General features: G+C 41.6%; 3 protein-coding genes across 3 annotated transcripts in view; 1 reads left to right on the forward strand and 2 right to left on the reverse strand.

Moving 5' to 3' along the window:
- LOC125227398 overlaps positions 1 to 8,902 on the reverse strand; it is a 98,485-nt gene extending 89,583 nt beyond the window's left edge. The window contains 1 exon segment of the mRNA XM_048131706.1: positions 8,217 to 8,902. Within this exon segment, the coding sequence (XP_047987663.1) occupies positions 8,217 to 8,295 (79 nt within the window). The 5' untranslated portion in view covers positions 8,296 to 8,902.
- Positions 8,903 to 9,119: 217 nt separating this feature from the next.
- LOC125227396 (chromobox protein homolog 5-like) lies at positions 9,120 to 21,079 on the forward strand. Its single transcript, XM_048131704.1, has 5 exons — positions 9,120 to 9,327; positions 9,823 to 9,942; positions 17,233 to 17,410; positions 18,773 to 18,879; positions 19,254 to 21,079. Exons 1-5 carry the CDS (start codon positions 9,232 to 9,234, stop codon positions 19,308 to 19,310), a joined length of 558 nt encoding a protein of 185 aa, XP_047987661.1. The 5' UTR covers positions 9,120 to 9,231; the 3' UTR covers positions 19,311 to 21,079.
- Positions 13,572 to 14,234, reverse strand: LOC125227397. The gene is made up of 2 exons (XM_048131705.1): positions 13,789 to 14,234; positions 13,572 to 13,709 (listed from the first exon to the last, which is right to left on the reverse strand). The coding sequence occupies exons 1-2, from the start codon at positions 14,006 to 14,008 to the stop codon at positions 13,582 to 13,584; spliced, it is 348 nt and encodes a 115-aa protein (XP_047987662.1). The 5' UTR covers positions 14,009 to 14,234; the 3' UTR covers positions 13,572 to 13,581.
- Positions 21,080 to 21,163: the final 84 nt, after the last annotated feature.

Consider the following 21,163-nt stretch of genomic DNA (forward strand, 5'->3'; position numbering starts at 1 on the left):
GGAAGGACCCCGACTAATTATACAACTATAAACATCATATGATCGTTTTGAATCGGACGCATAATTGGAATTACGATTACCGTTTGCCGTTAGATGGCGTTGTATAATGCGCGCCTTTGTTCGTCTTATAATTACCGGTTCCAGGAATGGCATCTATTAATGAAATAATGCATTAGATAGACGAGGACTAGACCAGATTTCTGATGACTTGAAGCTGTCTTTATTATATTTTGATGTTTCGGTTCAACATAGCTCGAAGTACCAATGTCGAGTATATATTACACAGATGACAGATTATTTTTTTTATGACAACGATGGACAACGAGGAAACATTAACAGAAAAAATAAGAAAATAATATTCAATTAATTTATCGCATAATTCTTTAAAAACAATAATATGAAACTTATGCATTCTTATCACAATTTTATCATGTTATTTCAATTCAAGCTGACGACTGCAAATTGTTATGTAATACAATGCTTAATGTTATTTTTTTAACACGCTTTTATTAGGTCGTCGTGTATGTAACTAACTATGTAATGGAATCTGCGGAGGCTAATTTAACCATCTTCCAGGGATCGTAGCGTAATGAAAATTGGCAGCGGTATGTAGTTCTGATGACAATACAATAATATGATACTGTTGAACTGATCTGATGATGGAGCCGGAAGATATGAACTGGAACTACATGATGGAACATCGTATCATAGTTGTTTTTGGGTTTCTTAGAAAAGTCTTGTAATGAACTTTGACTACGATTAGGTTTCAAGGTCTGATGATGGAGCCGGAAGATATGAACTGGAACTACATGATGGAACATCGTATCATAGCTGTTTTTGGGTTTCTTAGAAAAGTCTTGTAATAAACTTTGACTACGATTAAGTTTCAAGGTCTGATGATGGAGCCGGAAGATATGAACTGGAACTACATGATGGAACATCGTATCATAGCAGTTTTTGGGTTTCTTAGAAAAGTCTTGTAATGAACTTTGACTACGATTAGGTTTCAAGGTCTGATGATGAAGCTGGAAGATATGACCTGGAACTACATGATGGAACATCGTATCATAGCTGTTTTTGGGTTTCTTGGAAAAGTCTTGTAATAAACTTTGACTACGATTAGGTTTCAAGGTCTGATGATGAAGCTGGAAGATATGACCTGGAACTACAGGATGGAACATCATATCATAGCTGTTTTTGGGCTTCTTAGAAAAGTATTGTAATGAACTTTGACTACGATTAGGTTTCAAGGTCTGATGATGGAGCCGGAAGATATGAACTGGAACTACATGATGGAACTTCGTATCATAGCTGTTTTCTGGTTTCTTAGAAAAGTCTTATAATGAACTTTGACCACGACTAGGTTTCAAGGTCTGATAATGAAGCCCGAAGATTGGCACTGGCATTCCATGATGGCATAACGTATCATAGTTGTGTTTGCGCTTGTGAGAAAGGCCACGTAATGAACTTTGAACGTTACGTTTTCAACGTTATAACAAACCTATTATTGACCGAAGCGAAGCGAGGCCTAAGTTAGGTTAGGGTTTTCTTGCGACCCTTATGAGCGGAAAAAGGAAAGACCGAATAAGTATTTAAACTAAGTCAGGTAAGGGTCTTTTTTGTGACCCTTAAATATGTAGCCCAGGTCTCGGGCTAGCGTCCACATGCTTACAAAAGAAAAATTGATAACAAAAGCAAAATTGGGGGCGGGGGCGAAGCCCCCCGCAAAAAAGAAAGATCAACGTAGTGTGTAAAATAAGTTGGGCTAGGGTTTTTTTGTGACCCTTAAGAGCAATAGTAAGAGGGGCTCGGGGGGCGAAGCCCCCCGCATAAAAGAAAGAACAATGTAATATTTAAAATAAGTTGGGTAAGGTTTTCTTGTGACCCTTACGAGCAAATAAAGGGGGGCTCGGGGGGCGAAGCCCCCGCAAAAAAAAGGATCAACGATGTATGTAAAATAAGTTGGGTTAGGGTTTTCTTGTGACCCTTAAGAGCAAAACTAAAGGGGGTTCGGGGGGCGAAGACCCCCGCATCAAAGAAAGATCAACGTAGTATTTAAAATAAGTTGGGTTAGGGTTTTCTTGTGACCATTAAAAGCAAAGAAAGGGGGGCTCGGGGGGCAAAGCCCCCCGCATAAAAAAATGATCAATGTAATATTTAAAATAAGTTGGGTTAGGGTTTTCTTGTGACCCTTAAGAGGAAAGAAAGGGGGCCTCGGGGGCGAAGCCCCCGGCATAAAAGGAAGATCAATGTAATTTTTAAAATAAGTTGGGCTAGGGTTTTCTTGTGACCCTTAAGAGCAAAAGTAAGGGGGGCTCGGGGGGCGAAGCCCCCCGCATAAAAGAAAGATCAACGTAATATTTAAAATAAGTTGGGTTAGGGTTTTCTTGTGACCCTTACGAGCAGATAAAGGGGGGCTCGGGGGGCCGCAAAAAAAGGATCAACGTAGTATGTAAAATAAGTTGGGTTAGGGTTTTCTTGTGACCCTGAAGAACAAAACTAAGGGGGGTTCGGGGGGCGAAGCCCCCCGCAAAAAAAATATCAACGTAGTATTCAAAATAAGTTGGTTTAGGGTTTTCTTGTGACCCTCAAGAGTAAATAAACAAAAAGGGGGCTCGGGGGCGAAGCCCCCCGCATAAAAGAAAGATCAACGTAGTATTTAAAATAAGTTGGGTTAGGGTTTTCTTGTGACCCTTAAGAGCAAAAGTAAGGGGGGCTCGGGGGGCGAAGCCCCCCGCATAAAAGAAGATCAACGTAATATTTAAAAAAAATTGGGTTAGGGTTTTCTTGTGACCCTTAAGTGCAAAAGTAAGGGGGGCTTGGGGGGCGAAGCCCCCGGCATAAAAAAAGATCAACGTAATATTTAAAATAAATTAGGTTAGGGTTTTCTTGTGACCCTTAAGTGCAAAAGTAAGGGGGGCTCGGGGGGCGAAGCCCCCCGCATAAAAGAAAGATCAACGTAATATTTAAAATAAGTTGGGTTAGGGTTTTCTTGTGACCCTTAAGAGCAAAGATAGGGGGCTCGGGGGGCGAAGCCCCCGCCAAAAAAAAATCAACGTAGTGTTCAAAATAAGTTGGTTTAGGGTTTTCTTGTGACCCTCAAGAGTAAATAAACAAAAGGGGGGCTCGGGGGGCGAAGCCCCCCGCATAAAAGAAAGATCAACGTAGTATTTAAAATAAGTTGGGTTAGGGTTTTCTTGTGACCCTTAAGAGCAAAAGTAAGGGGGGCTCGGGGGGCGAAGCCCCCCGCCTAAAAGAAGACGATCGTAATATTTAAAATAAGTTCGTTTAGGGTTTTCTTGTGACCCTCAAGAGTATATAAACAAAAGGGGGGCTCGGGGGGCGAAGCCCCCGCATAAAAGAAAGATCAACGTAGTATTTAAAATAAGTTGGGTTACGGTTTTCTTGTGACCCTTAAGAGCAAAAGTAAGGGGGGCTCGGGGGCAAATCCCCCCCGCAAAAAAAAGGATCATCGTAGTGTGTAAAATAAGTTGGGTTAGGGTTTTCTTGTGACCCTTAAGAACAAAACTAAGGGGGGTTCGGGGGCGAAGCCCCCCGCAAAAAAAAAATATCATCGTAGTATTCAAAATAAGTTGGTTTAGGGTTTTCTTGTGATCCTCAAGAGTATATAAATAAAAGGGGGCTCGGGGGGCGAAGCCCCCCGCATAAAAGAAAGATCAATGTAATATTTAAAATAAGTTGGGTTAGGGCTTTCTTGTGACCCTTAAGAGCAAAAGTAAGGGGGGCAAAAGTAAGGGCTTTATCAACGAAAAATTTCACGCCACGCCACTGCTAAGCACGTCGCGAAGGTCTACAGATCCCAGAGCCACTATCAGTCTTTTAGTTGCTTAGCAAATTGTCGCGTCCACGTTCCGTAACCAGGTTCAACCCCACGCAAATATACTAGAGAGCGACTGAGAAAATTCAACCTTTTGTCTCTTTCCTACTCTGTAAGATGAAATCCTTAAGTTCTGTATTGCATTAATCTTCAAATTAGCGCAGCACTATGAAATTTTTTTTAAATGAATGACTTTATTGCGATAAACTTGGTACCTATACATCAGGTGGTATTAATTCTTATTAAGCAATAGCAATACGTGTTAAGCCACAAATGGCTTGCGAAATTCGCCTACTTGAAATAATATTTTTGTTTAAATTTTAAATATATTTCATTATTAACGACTAAAAAGTATAAAATAAATTTATAGTTTAAAAAACTCTAGAAAAACACGCTTTTATAAATGCACGTAAAAGCCAAAAATAAATTATGGATCGTTCAAGTTGCCTCTATTGCTGGGATGAAGAGTAAACTATGTGCTTTTAATTATAATATTTGATTGTAAAAGCGTGGGGCGCTGTAACAGGAAAAACTTTTTGTATAACTTGCTGAGAAATCAAGTTAAGCTATATTACGAGAAGCAGTTTACACAGATTGGCGCGCTAACTGGACTTGCAGCACGACTGCAGCGCCCCACGCTTTTACAATCAAATATTATAATTAAAAGCACATAGTTTACTCTTCATCCCAGCAATAGAGGCAACTTGAACGATCCATAATTTATTTTTGGCTTTTACGTGCATTTATAAAAGCGTGTTTTTCTAGAGTTTTTTAAACTATAAATTTATTAGCATTGAATTACAAACACACACCATATTAACATTAGCTATTTCGGTTTCTTTGTGTTTATGTTATTAAGATATCTCTTTTGTTTTACTAAATATTGAAACGAATTTGTAAAGTAGGTACATAATTATGTATGAATTAGTAGTCAATGTAACATAGCGGTGTTCTTTTTAATATAAACATAGTATACTTATTATAAGTCGGTAATTGAGAAGTCACAGGCCTCTGATTTTAATTATTAACATCCAGTCAAGATTAAACCATGTAGAATCAACTTGCGTATCGAATGTACCTACTGTTTGGAGCAAAAAATAAATAGATGTTGTTCGTCAGTAGTATTGAAGCTTGAAGCTATAAGATTTCAATTTACCACGTGACCCCCCTCCTGGGCACGAAGCTGGATCCGCGCTTGATTAACTACCGTTGGTGCACATTTCGTCCAAAAAGATCTCTTTAGACCCGGAGAGCATTCGAAGTTTTACTTGTACGTATTTACGTATAATCAGGGGCGGCTCACTCTGCGATTCCATCGCCGTGCTACAAGTACATGCGGGCGGCCTAATCAGGAGTGGCTCGCATTCCCACGGAACGCACGTTCGCACTTTCTATTGTTACTATACGTCGCGAGTTTTTTTAAAGGTTCATATGCGATATCCGCTTGTGGAATGGCTAATAATGCTTAGTTAAATAAACATCATGAATAAAATAGGACAAACTTACACAGATCTACTATTGTCACTATTGATTATGTCATTTATGCCCCACGGAAACGTTCAATCAGGCTTGTGACGTTGTGACTAAAACAAAAATATATAAATACTGTATATATACCTAGAAAGTACCCAAGACTTGAATATAATAGCATAACATTTGAGTATTTTTTTTTTAATCCATAGGCAACCCTAACGTCCGACGCTGCGCACGTGCGGCTCGTTTCTTTGTAATCATTTTGTAGGCATTTAAAAAGGCGGCATTTCGTGAACTTCAAAGCAGTGGGCCTTCTGTACTTGTACTATTATATATTTTGTGGTATAATGCACTTAGCTATTAAAAGTCCCCTAATTAGATACGTAATTAAGTAAATCACATTATTTTCAAGCTCCTCAAGGAAGATAAGTCTGTTTGTTATGCTATGTCGAGCCGGAACTGAATATCTGGAGCGCTTTGATCAACGTATCAATAATATTGACTGCCATCAATGTGTCGGCGGCGGTATTTGTTTTTCTATAATTATTTGTGCCTTGACGGCGTATGACGCCTGAGTTTTGAACATAATATTACCTATTAATAATTTGTGGGACGTCAGCGTCATAACCCTCTGGAAAGGTCCTCTTTATTATAGATTGATATTTATATAGAGGTAGTGCGACCAGACAAATCGTCTGCGGAGAGAGGCTAGCAGTAAGCAAGCAAGTAAGTGCGAAAGTACGATAAGTTGACGTTAAATGACCATAGGACCAAAGAATAGGACCATGTAGTATTGGTTACATCTGGCGAAGTAAAAATCTTGAACGGGATCAGATCACCAAAGATCGTGACGAATGCCGAATCATAGCGTCGTTGAAAACTCGAAATATGTTAATAACTGTGCCAGAAGGGTAAAACAATAGCAATACATCTATTCTCAAATGATGAGAAAAGTGCGCTGGAATAGAAACCTACAGTTTTGCCACTTTTTCGTTAGTATATTATGATTTATAACATCTATTAAGTAATGGCTAATCAATATTTTTGATCAAAATATCTGCTAACCTTAGGATGATTGGAAGCTGAGTCTGCTACTGAGGTACCTATGTGTAGAGAGCATTCATTTTATAACTCTATTTTTTTGAATAGGAAAACCTCATAAAGGTATATATATTTACATTGGAATACAGGTATACATATCTATTTTACGAAAATTAAAATAAGGCCAAAGATTTAGCTAGCTTTTAGATTTCAAAACCTTATTACCTATGCCAGTTCTACCCAAAAGTATAATTTGGGTTCAACAAACAGGACCAAGTAAATATGAATAAGACACTAATATTTAAATGATATGACAATTTATACAATAATTACAGTACTGTTATATTATATAGATTTATATTAATTGAAGCCCATAGCTTTTGTGACAAGCATATAAGTAACCTTTAAGTTTTTAACTCTATAATTATACAAATATTAAGTCTTACTGTGCATCCTCTAATGTACATTTCTACAATCATAATAACTACAACTAATTGAAAGACCAATACTCTAGAAGTCTAGAAGGTCACCAATTTGATTCACATAGGACCTAGCCTAGTAGAATGATGTCAAAGATGACTATAGTATTTTTCAACAGCCACAAGTTCTGTGAAATTTTGTTAATTATGCATACTAGGAATAAACATACATACATATAATCACGCCTGTGTCCCATACTAGCACATGAATGCCAAAATAAAGAAAAAAATGACATTGCAGTGAAATAGTAACCCATACACAGTGACACCCACGGGAAGAAAAGGGATGGTGAAATTCTTAACCCGTCACCACACAGGTAGGTCCACTAGGAATAAAATAATTAAAAAATACAAAATAGTACCTTACAAGTGCAAAGAAAAGGAAGTTCGAAACAAGCGGCGAAAAATAAAACAAGACCGAAGGGAGTGTTTTAAATCGACACAAGTTACGAATTTCCTTTTTGCACGTGTCAGTGTCAGTTCTAACAAATGAACCACTTCTCGCATTAATGCGTAAAAAAGGGCTATCTGTACTTGAAAAAACTGTATTATTTTGAATAGTATAGCACTATCAGTCTATTAAGTAGATACCATCAATCAAATGCAAGAGAAAAAATAAACTTTTAAATAAACCATGTATCAAATGTCACAAAACTCATTCCAGTTGAAAAATACTACAGAAAAGGCTACTGATTCTTTAACCATCATTCTGAGCTTTAATTTAATCCTGATGGAATGAAATAAGGACCATTTAACTAGTATTCTACAAGCAGCAAGGTCATATATCTATTATGTCCAGTGTAAATAGTAAATAGCTACATAATACATAGGCCTATGTAAAGCAGAATTTTGATATTAATATTCTAATTTATTTAATTTAATTTATTATGCAATTTTAAATGTACTTATAATTTGTTTTTAACTAGTTGTAAGTATGTTGTGTGCCTAGCAGGGCGTCATGGACTGACATTTATAATATTATAACATCTTGATTTAATGTACTCATGACCGACGACAACGAAATAAATGAAATGAAATTAATTCTACTCTACTACTCTAATTAACTGATATACAAATAAAATCTTAGTTAAAGTTAAAGATTTTATTTACCTAGACTACCAATTTTTATTTAGACTACAATATTTTGCTACCTAGAATTTAATTGATAAGTATGTTTTGAGATCAAATAATATTTAAAGAATTAAATAAACATATGTAGGTAGGTAAACAAAAATGTATATAATTATTTCAACATAAATGTCATGCAAACCTTAGCAAATTTTATAGATAATAGGTACCGCAAGTACAAAAAAAAACTACAAAATATTGAAATAGAAAGGGAAACACATTCGTTAATAAAACTAAAATAAAATTGCATGACTTACCTCTCGCGACATTTCCCTGGCCAACAGAAGGTCCGTTCACTTTGATACGTCTCCCGTCCGCGGTGCATTTCAGAAGCATAGTTCAGCGCGGATCCATCAACATCTGCAACTCTCAACAAAATAGTTCCAAAATCCAAAACACTTCTCAACAGCCTGTTGCCGTCCACGGCGGCGAACGATTGGCCGGCTCAAGTGACGTAAGTCGCAGAAACCACTCAAATCAACACAATACTAATATGTATACCTAAGTAGGTCTACTTGTCCCTTCACAGTTAAACTTATCTTGAACCGAACCGTTCACACCGCACTACAACACTTTCTTGTTTAAAAATAGTTATAATAACACGAAATAGAATTTGTGTCTCGAAATACAGGACCACAAATTCGACAACACTACTTCTGGCAGATAGCAAGAAAACTGCGCGCTGCGATAGTGCGATGTTTTGATACGAAAATCTGAATGAAACATGTGTGATTTGTGTGAAGTTCCTGCGTTTGATTATAGCTCTATCTTCTTCGCGCACAACCCGTAGTTATTTAAGTGTATAAATTTGAACAATTTCCCTTAAATGAAATGAATCAGACACTTAAGCAACCGTTTTATTTAACTGTTTAACAAATTAAACGATAAACAACTTCCTTAAATGTTTTGATAAAATAATATAATAAAAGTAAGTCGTGTGTGACATTGGCTACAAAACTGAACTGTCAAGTCGAAACCTCATGACAGTTATACTTCCGTGCTTCCGTGTGACACTGATTGTGTTTATCTGTGCATATCGGTACTGTCGTGTAAAAAAAAACTTTATAACTTTTTTTACAAACAGTTACGGCATCACAAAGTATGTAGAGCCCTTAACAAAGGACCACTGAAATGAAATAGACCAACACTGGCAACACTGCCAACACTTACCGCCATTTTGTCTCAACAGACGCCGTGCCGGCTTTGATTTTATTTGATTTAAGAGCGTTATTGGGATATTACACTTTCCTTGTTTGCAAAAAATATAGTAAAATGGGCAAGAAAAAGAGCGGTGAGAGCAGTGACCAGTCCAGCGAAGAAGAATATGTTGTGGAGAAAGTTCTAGACAGACGCGTGGTTAAAGGCAAGGTTGGTCACTTGGATTTACAATTTATTATTTTATGCAATATTCGAAGCTAATGTTCATTGTTCATGCCTGGTTATTCCGGAAGCTTGAGTCTACTTATGCCGATCAATTTAGAATATCCTTTCTCGCTACATGTTTATTATTTACAGTGAAGATTATATTGTAATTTTAACCATGGATCATATTGATGTTGCGCCTTATCCCCGATTTGTGTTATTTATTAACTCCTGACGCGAAATCACCGACCACGAAGCTTACCTTACCTCTTAAACGGGTAATCCGATTTGGTTGTTTTTTACCTCTTGTGTCTGTTTTAATGAACATCCCCTTTTAAAACATGGCGTAACCGAATATTCGGCCGAATGTTCGGTTCGGTAAGAGCTGAACCGAATGTTCGGCCGAATATTCGTATTCGGCAAAGTCCATATTCGGCCCATCTCTATGCTGTCCACATTGGAGAGTGAAGAGGTTGTCAAAACATACATTGTGTTTAACAGGTCCAATATTTGCTGAAGTGGAAGGGCTACAAAGAGGAAGAGAGCACATGGGAGCCAGAAGACAACCTGGACTGTGCGGAGCTCATCAAAACCTTTGAGGATGCTCGTAAAGAAAAGGAGGTAAGAGATCATAGATAGTTATAGATTTAGTGCTTAAGTAAAAGCTTTTCCTTCGTATTTTTACGGAAACTCATTGTCATGACTATTAGGCTTGTGTCGTTCACGAACTATGAACTGTTAGGAATAAAATCCCATCAATGACCGAAATGAACTGAATCTTTCCGTGGTCTGAGAATCGGTCTTTGCTCATTTAGTTCAGTATAGGATCGGCGAGCGCGAGCGGTTTGGATCGAGAATGAATGTGTGACTGCGCCGACCGAGAGCGAGAGCGAGAGCTACTTAGATGTAGATGTAGTGTAGGGACGCCTGGCCGGATACAGGCGGGCTGTCGATCGCTGGTGCGTTCATTCAGCCCAATTCCCTGGAGTTGGAGCTGCAGGTTACTGTCCCGGCTGCCCTCCCACACTTCTCTCCTCAAATCTTCTTGTTTTCCTGCAGAACAGAAGGACATCTTTAAGTTTGACATCCTTGAGTTCATCTTCTCCCAGATTGTCTCTACCGAATGTGTCATGTCGCGGTGCCGCATACATGATACATTCTGCTAGTAGGTGCAAGCTAGTCTCCTCCTTACCACAATGTGGACAGGATTCGTCACTACTGATACCTATTATCTTCATATGTCTGTTAAGAGTGTTGTGTCCCGTTATGATACCGGTCAACATTCTTAGACTGTTCTTACCTAGTTTCAGAAGATACCTAGTTCTCCTTTGGTCTCTACCTTCTATCATCATCTTCGTTTGTCTACAACTGGTCTCTCTTTCCCAGGCTCTTTGTGCTTCCATCTCTTTTATCCTCTCAATGACTCCTTTCGTGACGTCAGCTGACATAGGCAGAGCCGGTTCCGGACCCAAGAATTCCGTCTCCGCCCCCGCCCTTGCCAACTCGTCCGCTTTCTCATTACCTGTGACTCCCTGGTGTCCCGGTACCCACGCAACCGTTACACTTCTATGCTTGCCTATCGAGTTTAGCTCTTCCCTGCATTCTCTCACCAGGGACGAGGTCACCGATATTCTCTTCAGAGCCTTTAGCGCCGCTTGACTGTCGGTGTATATGACCACGGCTCCATCTTGTTTGTCGCTTTCTTTTAATATACGTGCACAGCTCGCTATGGCACATACCTCTGCTTGGAACACGCTAGTGTATCTCCCTAGTGGTATCGACACCTTTTCTCCTAGTTTCGGGATTACTATTCCCGCCCCTGCTAGCTTTGTAGAGCTTCTCCTAGAGCCATCTGTGAAACATATAGTCGTTGGATGCACGACCTCTACCTTCCAGTTGTCTCTTTCTCCTATATGTACCCTATACTTCTTATCGAAAATCTCCTCCCTCTTTATGAGGTCATTATTGACCATCAGCATTTCTAGTTTTGATAGTGCCTCTCTTTGTATCAGTGCGTGTCTCTTGTCCACACAACTTCCTCTCCATTCCTTGCATGCTTTCATTCTGTACCACTGTTCCATGGCTCTCTTCTCTGCCTCAATCCAGAGGGGCTTTAAGCCTATCAGCACCTCCATAGCATGTGTCGGGGTGGTTCTCATAGCCCCCGTCATCATGAGGCAAGCTAATCTTTGTACTTTTGTCAGATTCTTCCGATATTCTCCAATATGGGTCCTGTGCCACCAGATCACCGCCCCATATAGCACCCTGGGTAGGATAATGGCTTTGTAAATCCAGTGGATCATACTCGGCTTCAGTCCCCAGTTCTTCCCTACTGCCCTTTTGCATTGGTACAGCGTTCTTATGGCCTTAGCCGTCTGCTCTCTGATATGAGTCCTGTATCTGAGCGAACTGTCAAGAGTAATGCCCAGATATTTGAACTCGTCTACCATTTCTAGTTCTACACCCTCTATTTTTATGGGTTCCAGCTCTTTTTTCCTCTTGTTAGTGAATAACACCAGCTTAGTTTTTGACGGATTGAGATCCAGTCCTCTCCCTCTGCACCATCCCAGTACCTGTCTGAGACCTCTTACCATTATGTTCCTCATGACACTGAGGACCATACCTCTCACCAGTAGTACTCCGTCATCAGAGTAGGCCTGCATGTACAGGCCTCCCCTGTTGAGTCCTCTTACCATAGAGTCCAGAAGTAGACACCACATCAAGGGTGACAAGCAGCCTCCCTGCGGGAACCCCCTCCTGGGACTAATCGTCTTTGTTATACCTCCCAACTCCGCCGTTATAGACCTGCACCTTAGCATACTGCCTATCCACTGCGCTAATGTTGGTCGGATGCCTTCTCTCACCAGACTCTCCTCAACGGCTTGGAAGGTAGCCCTGTCAAAGGCCCCCTCCACGTCGAAGAAGCAGCCTAGAGCATACTGTTTTGATTCTAGGGCCCTTTCCACCCTCACAGCTAGGTTGTGAAGAGCCGTCTCCGTTGACTTCCCAGCCATATATGCATGCTGATTCCCGTGAAGCGGGTCTCCACTGCCGTTGACCTTCTTTCTTATATGCTTGTCTATCACCTTCTCTAGGGTTTTTAGGACAAAAGACGATAGACTTATGCTTCTAAATGATTTTACCTCTTGGTATGATTTCTTGCCTGGTTTAGGTAGGAAAACCGCCCTTACCTCTCTCCACACCTTTGGAATGTGTCTGAGAGCGATACTTGCCCTGTACAGTTCCAGTAGGTCATCTTTTATATGCTCATACCCTTTCTGCAGTAGTACCGGTAGGACCCCGTCCGGGCCCGCAGATTTGAAGGGTGCAAAGGAGAAGAGCGCCCACTCCATCCTGCTCTCCTCCACCACTTCCGCCGCACCTCCCCAGTCGGCCTCCCCCCGGCTTACCTGCTCATCTATCTCTGTCACCTCCTCACAGCCCGGAAAATGTGTGCTCAGCATTGTACTCAGTACCCTCTCCGGCTCTGTGATTAAGTCACCGTCTACTCTTAGGCTCCCCAGTTGGCACGCCCGGTCTCCAGCTAATAGCTTTACCACCCTCGCACCTTCTGAGTAACTGTCAATGTCTTCTGTAAATCTTCTCCAGCCCTCCTGTCTAGCTCTCTCTCTTAGTCTGGTATACTTATTTCTGACCTCTCTATACTCGTCCCAGCTATGAGTGTCGCCTTTCTTTACCGCCACCCTCATAGCCTTGCGAACCTTCTTCCTTACCTTCTGTAATTCTCTGCTCCACCATGGCTGTCCTTTACCTGCCTGCACGAGTTTCTCTGGACATGCCTTGTGGTATGCTGCTGTTACTACCTCCTTCAGCCTGAGTGCTCCTTTGTCCAGGTCGTCAATACTTTCGTACCTACCACCCGAGACGGAAGTCCTCTTTAGCTCCTCTCCGAACTTCGTCCAGTCTGTTTTGCGTGGATTTCTTACCTTCATCTTTTCTACCCGACAATCAATGCTGTAGAGTATCCTTCGGTGGTCAGACATGCTGTCCTCCTCGTCCACCCTCCAACATTTTACCTTGCCTGATATCTCTCTCGATGCTACAGTGATGTCCAGCACTTCTCTCCTCGCCCTTGTTATAAACGTCGGTGTATCACCTGTGTTTATAATTTCCAGGTCATTGCTTATTATGAATTCTAATAGAGATTCCCCCTTTCGTTGGTGTCGGTGCTACCCCACACCTCATGATGTGAGTTAGCATCGCAACCAACTATCAGGGGTATATTCCTACCTCTATACCTCAGAACCGTCTCTTCCAATTCCTTTGTAGGTGTCTCTGCGTCGCCCGGCTGATAGCAGGACGCCAGCGCCACCTTGCATCTCTTCCCTTCGTCATTGATGAAGTAGGTCTCCACCACGACAAGGTCTCTGCAACACATGGTCATGAAACATCCCATATTTCTCACATTATTACTCACATATATGCATGCTCTAGGAGGTAGCTCACCATTTCCCTCATAGTACAGAGCTCCCCCCAGATGTCCCAGGCCTGCCACCCGGTTCCTCCATGCATAAGGTTCTTGCAGCAGTGCTATTTCAACTTTGGCCCTCCTAACATATTGTCCTAGCTCAGACATTGCGTCCTTGCAGTGTTGGAGGTTTACTTGGCATATGTTTGTGTGTGTGTTTGTGTGTAGGTGCTTGTGTAGTGTTCTTTGTGTGTTCATAGTGATAGTTGTGTGTAGTGTTGTTGTCCCCGGACTGTTACTCGGAGAGCTCGCCCCCGTCGACGACGTCCATACCCTCCTTCTCCTCCGTATTGACGCCGCTCGGTGCCGTGCCCTCCTTTCTCAGTTCGGGTTCTTCATTGTTAGGTTCTGAGGGTTGTTGAGTGATGTTGGCCCTCAAAATCCTAACTCTCACACTGGTGGCGGAGAAGTCCATGACCTTCGTCTTCTCTTTGCCCCAGATCTCCTCTACTCCATCCGGGACCAAAAAGGTCAACCGGGTACCTAACTCTAGAGCATCCCTGCCCGCAGCCTTCCACTCCAGGAATTTGAGATCCCGGCGATCCGGATTCTGAGCGTAAAGGAATTCCTTTACATACTCCGTATCCGCATCACCCGGAACCCAAACTTGCACCCTAGTCTGCTCCAGCTTACGCACGATGATTCGGTGTCCGTCCAGCACCCCGAAGTCCTGACCTAGCAGCCAGTCCCTAGACTCCGTCGACTTTGGTGTCACAAGGAAAAATCCTTCCGACACCAAACCCGACGCAGCGAACCTTGGTGCTACTACGCCTGGCTCCCCCGTACTACCTGCAGGACGACCACCTCTATCAACTGCGTAAGCTTCTTCCTGATGAGCTTCGCCAGAGCCTCGTCCACCGGAGCCCCATCCTCACGACCGACAGCCACAGCCAGACCTCGGTTCGCCCTAGCGACGTTCCGTGGTCCGTCTGCAGCCGCCCTGCCCTGATTCTGGCGCTTCGCCGGAGGACGCTCCGAACGACCCTCATCAGTACTCTGCCTCTTCATCTTGAGGCCGCGTTTGCTCGGGCCAGGTTTGGCGTCCCCCTTAAATTCCACCACCGGAACACCACCCCTTTCCCCAGCAATCGCAGCTTTTCTCCTCAGAACCTTAGCCTTCTTTTTCTGGGCCTTAGACTGATACTTATAGAACGGCCCGTTCTCCGCAGGTGTGGCCTCCCTTTCGGTTACCTCCTCTTCGGTGAACGCAGCAGCTCCGCTTCTTCACTTAGCGACAGGCCTTCCAGTTGTAGGACATCCGGAGTACCCTGCCCAGTTCTTCTCTGTAGACTGCTCTGCTCCTCACCGGAACTCGGAAGCCCACTCTCTACAGCGATCGGGGTCCGTCAGCAGACTTCCCGCCCTCACGCACTTCTACCCTTTCGGGTCTCTTCGCCGCTGACGCGGTGTTGGTTTTAGTTTTGATATTTGTATTAAAAGAATTCTCCATATTAGTAACTGTAAAAGGTGCTATTTCAGCGTGGTGAGATAAAAACTAGGGGTAGCTGCAGAGCTCCCATACAGACCCCAGCTAAATTTACTCCTACGACAGTGGCGCCACCCCCCTGCGCATAGTCGTTAACGACAGCGATTGTGCTGAGTAGGCTCGCAAGCATGGTAAGACAGCTCCTGTGTTGCCTGTTGTGGCGGGAATGTGCGCGTCGGCTCACCCCTAGGAACCCGCTCATGGGCTCCCGGGGCTAGCACTTGCACACATATACCCCACCACTCCAGTCGACAGGTCAGAGTAGAAGTGTTTCACCCCTAGGGTATCTCTCCCCGACACCCCGGGGTTCCGCGACAACCACCCCTCCCCGCCAAACCAGACACAACACAGGTCCTGTCCCCCTCCCCTCTCCCGCTTGCGAGCCCAATCAGCACCACCCCCCGCTGCCCACAGCCGGCTGTGAGGGTCCTCGGCACGTCCTCCCACCTTGACCCTGGGGGTTTTGGGGCGAGTTGCCATGACGGGTTACCCCGAGACGACAAAACGGCCATTGCACTCCTCATTTTAGTCGGGCTTGTGACCGACTCCTTCGTGTACCATGGATGAATGATACTCGAAGGAGGCTGAGTTGCGAGAGCTACTTAGCAGAGCAACCGGTTACTTACAACCTTTCGGCCCGGAATGTTACTATCTGTGGAATATTCGTATGTGATTCGTATCATTTTGACACTATTCGGTCCCATTTGTTCTGATCTTTCCGACCCCAGTGGTCGCTGGTCTGGCTGAACTAAATGAGCAAAAGACCTAAAAGAGCGAACTAGTTCGTGGGAGCGATTGAACGAGATCAGAGCGCTCCGATCAACGAACGATACGGCACAAGCCTAAATTGACTATTTAAGTAGGTCTCAGTACAAGACATACCAGTGGCGGAGCGTCGATACAACTCGATTCCCTAGTATCTGTAGAAGTCCATACAAAACAGATTCCAAAACCCCTCCGGCTTTACCAACGAAAATTTTCACGCCCCGCCACTGAGACATACTCACACATTTCTGGAAAAATACAAAGAAAAAGCTTTTTACACTTCATCTATAGGGTTTACTGGTGAAACCCGATAAGATAAGTTTTAAGCAAACTGGTTTTTGAAATTCAAACTATGTGCAATTTCCACAATGTTGTTATTTCAAGGAAAAACTATCTTGATTTATCGGGTTTCACCAGTAAACCCTCGAATTATAATGTTTTCCCTTGACCTCAATACATAAAATTTGGCTCAATCACAACAGATGTATGTAATTGTGGCTCAAAAGTGAAAATACTATTATAGGCTAGTTTCCTACACTTAAAATAAAATATTTTATGCAGTGCAAGAAATAACACATAATTAGAAGAACAATATGGACAGTAGAAATAGATATCATACACGAAAGAAAAAACGGCAAGGCCCACTGGTGGCCGAGCCGGGAATCGAACCCGGGTCTTCAGCTTACGCGGCTAACGTCTTTACCACTAGACCACACGCCTGCCATGGTACCCAAAAAATATTTAGTAAAATAATTTGATTTGTTCCCTAGTTGAATATGGACAGTAGTTATTTTTAAACATAATTTATATTTAATAAGTCAAAGAGAAAGATAGTAATTCCATATTAGCAAATCGTTTTGACAGTTCTTAAAAAGAAGCTGATTTGACTAGTAGGAAACTAGCCTATTGGAATTCATTATTTTTTAAATATTTTTCATCATGGTCAGGCATTTTCTCTCATATCATAATCAAGTTTAGTGTTACTATTGTTGTCATTGGGTCCTTATCATCAATACATATATGCAGAACTATATTGAACAGCTGACTGAGAGCCACCAGCGAGGCAAACTTGCGCGCATGAGCACGTACAGTTTGCGCGCGATGCATTTGCCTCACGAGGCTGCTCAGTCAGTCTGGACGCAGCTATTAACACAGAACTCTAAATCTGCAGAAGTCAAAGAAACCCGAGGAGCGAGCCAAGAAGCGCGTGCGCGACTCGAGCGAGGACACGCGCAAGTCGCGCGGCGCCTCCGTGTCCTCGGCCGACGGCTCCGACGCCAAGCGCAGCAAGGACAAGGACGACAAGAAGTCCGGCTTTGAGAAGGGGCTTAAGGCTGAGAAGATTATTGGTGAGCAAACTTACCGTATTACATGGAACTTAGTTGATTTGTAAAAAATTGGTTGTCTGTAAAGTCGGTTTACGGACGGTAGTTTAACGTGATAACGTCAAACATTACAGTAGTATAGACAGGGGCAGTCAGAGTATAGCAAAAAGGGCCCGATTCTGGGACTTTTTTCACTTTTTTTTGTTCTTATTTAAAAGAATGCATTAAAATAAGCATCTTTTATAAATTAAAGTTTTTTTAAAAACCTACTAATTTAGGAGTTAGAGTGGTGCAAAGTTGCAAAATTTTCCCGTAGCATTACTAAGGCGCCGGAGACAGAAAGCGATATCTGTGCAGTTTGGCCTTCGGCCGTTTGAAGATACCTAACAAACCTAACCTATACCTATATAAAAGTCGTCATTTTGTATCCTAGACCGTTTGCGAGACACGCGTTAATTTTATTAAAGTGCTAGTGCCATTTACTAATCTTAGAACCCTAATATCTCAGTAAATATTAATGGAAAAGAAAAAGTTTAATATAACAAAACATCCTTATTTAAACGTGTTCTATATGATTTATCACTATTAACATAGGTTATATTGGTAAAAAAAAATCATCGTAAATTTCTCTCTCGTAATTCGTCTCTGGCGCCTTAGTAAATACTATGGGAAAATTCGCAACTTCGTACTGCTCTAACTCCTAAATAAGTAGGTTTTTCAAGCAACTTCATTCTATAAAAGATGCTTATTTTAATGCAATCTTTCATGTTTTTAAATTACAAACACTCAAAAATAATAAATGAAAATTTTTAACAAAAAATTTCTAAGTCCTAAAATCGGGCCCCTTTTGCTTATACCCCAACCGTCCATACACAAATCACTTGCTCTTGCTTGGTGACCTTGAGGAACGGGACAATGACGTCATCTTTTTCGTGCATGCAGCCCGTAGTAACGAGTTATTAGACGTTATCACGTCAAAAAAGAGTCAAAATGCATGGGGATATTAGGGATCCAAGTACTTTATTTTAAAAATTTAATGAGTATACAGAACAAGTCCCCTTGCCCAGTGAAGCAGCTGGGTATGTTTTGCCACTTCTGCCTCAAGCAAAGCTAATTCTATCAACAAACAGATACATAATTGAACTGAACACAGTCTGTGTTAAGACAAAGTGTTAGTATTTGCACCCTAAATAAATGGAACATCTCCTCAGCATATTTGCGTCCACTGCTGAACATATGCCTCTTTCATGGATTTCCATTCCGTTCTATATGCGGTGGTTCTGTGCCAGGTCGGTCCTGAAACATAGTATAGTTAAACTGCTTCTTACTGATTGAAAAGTCGTTTTATCCAGATCATAACTAAAAGAAAAAAATGTGCAATTCCAGGTGCCAGTGACGCGACGGGGCAGCTGATGTTCCTGATAAAGTGGGCTGATTCCGATGAGGCCGAGCTCGTGCCCGCCAAGATTGCTAACGTCAAGTGTCCGCAGCAGGTGAGCCCCCACAGCCCCCACACACAACTATTTTATCATTCTGAATGCTACCTTTTAAGCCCATAAAGCTTACTAGAAACGTCGATGGTAACTTTGATAACAACCTGCACTAATACTTGTATTTAAGCATCCTTTATGCCTTTTACATTGGGGTGTTCCTAGAGTTAGTTGAGGCAATTGCATCCAGCATTTTTTTGTAATAGCTGTGCCATTGGTTAACTACTACTAACCATTGTGCGGCTGCGGCCATAACTTTATCTACATATTTAAAAAGACTAGTATCATTTGACTAACTCAAACAAGTCGGCGCCGCGTGACCTGTTTGCTGCCATTCCGGTGTGAGCCGACCCTAACTCTTCTTCGTTGGGTTGCAGGTGATCACGTTCTACGAGGAGCGACTGACATGGCACACGCCGGCGGAGTCCGAGTGAGACGCGAGCCCCGCGCGACCCTTGCAAGCGCATCCAGACACGCCGCCTACAGCCTGATTACAACACTCGACTACATTTGATCGTGAACCTTGACGTGTATAGGCACATGGTCCGTAAACATTCAGTTAACATTACTCTCGGTCAAGTTATTAAATATCGACACGGATGACGCGCCAAAAACATGTAAACACATTTTTTAGCGCCTTTTCTGTATCCATGTATAATACCTTGACTGCACATTTTTGTGAAAATCAAATATTTCGAAATACTTAACCTCATCATATGGTACGCAAAAATAACTGAATATGACTCTCATACTAAAGACAGTTCGATTATTTTTGATAGCCTTTTGTTTTACCTCCTGAGGTTTTTGTAATTTATTTTGACTGACAATATCACGATCTTCAGACCAGTGCAATAAAACTGCAAGTGAAACTTGAGTAAGGTCTGATTTTTCCAGTGTTCCAAAAAAGATGAGCTTGTAAATGATGCGGGGAAAACTAAAGTACTAGCGTGCGTTGATAATATGTATACTGAACAATTTAAAAATCATGATTATACTATGTTATGGTATATAATTTTTCAAGTTAGTAACTTGGTGTAAACTGGCAACATTCTAAATTGGAATAGATATCATAAGTGACTAAGTCCACCAGGGTGGTCAAAGCTAGATTCGAACTATCCGGGATAATGCCATGAACTCTAAGGTCACCAACATTCTGTTGACATTTTAATGACCGATGTGTTACAAGTTTGGACTCGAAAAGTACTAATAGACAAGTATTTCTTCTTTTCGTCAGCAAAATAATTTTTGAAGCCATGAAAAATTGTACAAGGTACATTTTAATCAAGAACGCACGCTAGAACGTTTTAACATTAATTATAATCCTGTTTATATTTCCCAGATGCTAAAATAACAGTTTAATTTCCCCAGTTTGTTTCCGTACTTTAGTACAAAATCTGGATGACTGGGTACTTCAGTATATGGGAAATACAAATCAGTTTAGTGTAGTACTGTAATATTGTGATGCGGCGAGATACGTGTGTAATTTTGGAATTCTAATCGAATTTCAACTGGATCTCCTGTGCGGCTAGATGCCTATTTGTGCGAACACGACAAGATGATAATTAAATGTCTATTGGAGCGGCTAATGTGCTTCAAATATTTGAACATGTAACTGTTGTCAAATGTTCACATGTTTTTGAGAGCCACGATCACTCCGGTATATACGATTTTGATAGTTCATGTAAGTAAACTTTTGAATGACCGAAACTTGCATAAAACTAATTTGTAGCTAGCCGCGCTGAAGTTGGTTTGTTTAAGGTCGGTGCACACCGGATGCGTATGTGTTGTAATGTATGACGCATCACAAAATATGTCACACCTACTGCGTAGTATGCGCGTGCAGAGCGCACCCGATGTGCACTGGCCTAGGGCCTATGGCGTTTTGATATTCCTCATATGTACGGACTTAGATAAGGTTTAAGTTAATATTAAGCATTTGGAAGTTGTGTTTCTATTCGAGAGTAAGATATTATGACGTCACCGCTGTGATGGCGGTTTCTGTGCAACACTGGTTTTATTTTAGGACAACATATCACTAGTATATAATAAAATCAAATAAATTTGTTGTATACTTTTGAGAATGTTCACTATACCTACATTGATGTTTTATAGACAAGGACTACATCATCTTATTAGGTATCTAAAATTTATGTGAGATGAGGAGAATGTTCTCAGTTCTGATTAAAATAAATTACAAAACAGTCAAGTGTTTTTTATTCTTATTTACTTAATAACATTTTAGTAGTGTGGTATTTACGTCGATGTACACAGCCTGGCAAAAAAGAGT

Source organism: Leguminivora glycinivorella, chromosome 6 (assembly GCF_023078275.1).
Source record: "Leguminivora glycinivorella isolate SPB_JAAS2020 chromosome 6, LegGlyc_1.1, whole genome shotgun sequence".
Classification (NCBI taxonomy): Eukaryota; Metazoa; Arthropoda; class Insecta; order Lepidoptera; family Tortricidae; genus Leguminivora; species Leguminivora glycinivorella.

Bases quoted from the DNA above. Each gene is read 5' to 3' on its own strand.
- LOC125227396 (XM_048131704.1), top strand. From the start codon at position 9,232: ATGGGCAAGAAAAAGAGCGGTGAGAGCAGTGACCAGTCCAGCGAAGAA. The intron at 9,328-9,822 runs GTTGGTCACTTG...TGTGTTTAACAG, and splicing joins GACGCGTGGTTAAAGGCAAG to GTCCAATATTTGCTGAAGTG. The intron at 17,411-18,772 runs GTGAGCAAACTT...GTGCAATTCCAG, and splicing joins TAAGGCTGAGAAGATTATTG to GTGCCAGTGACGCGACGGGG.
- LOC125227397 (XM_048131705.1), bottom strand. From the start codon at position 14,008: ATGAACACACAAAGAACACTACACAAGCACCTACACACAAACACACAC. The intron at 13,710-13,788 runs GTGAGCTACCTC...CATGTGTTGCAG, and splicing joins TCTGTACTATGAGGGAAATG to AGACCTTGTCGTGGTGGAGA.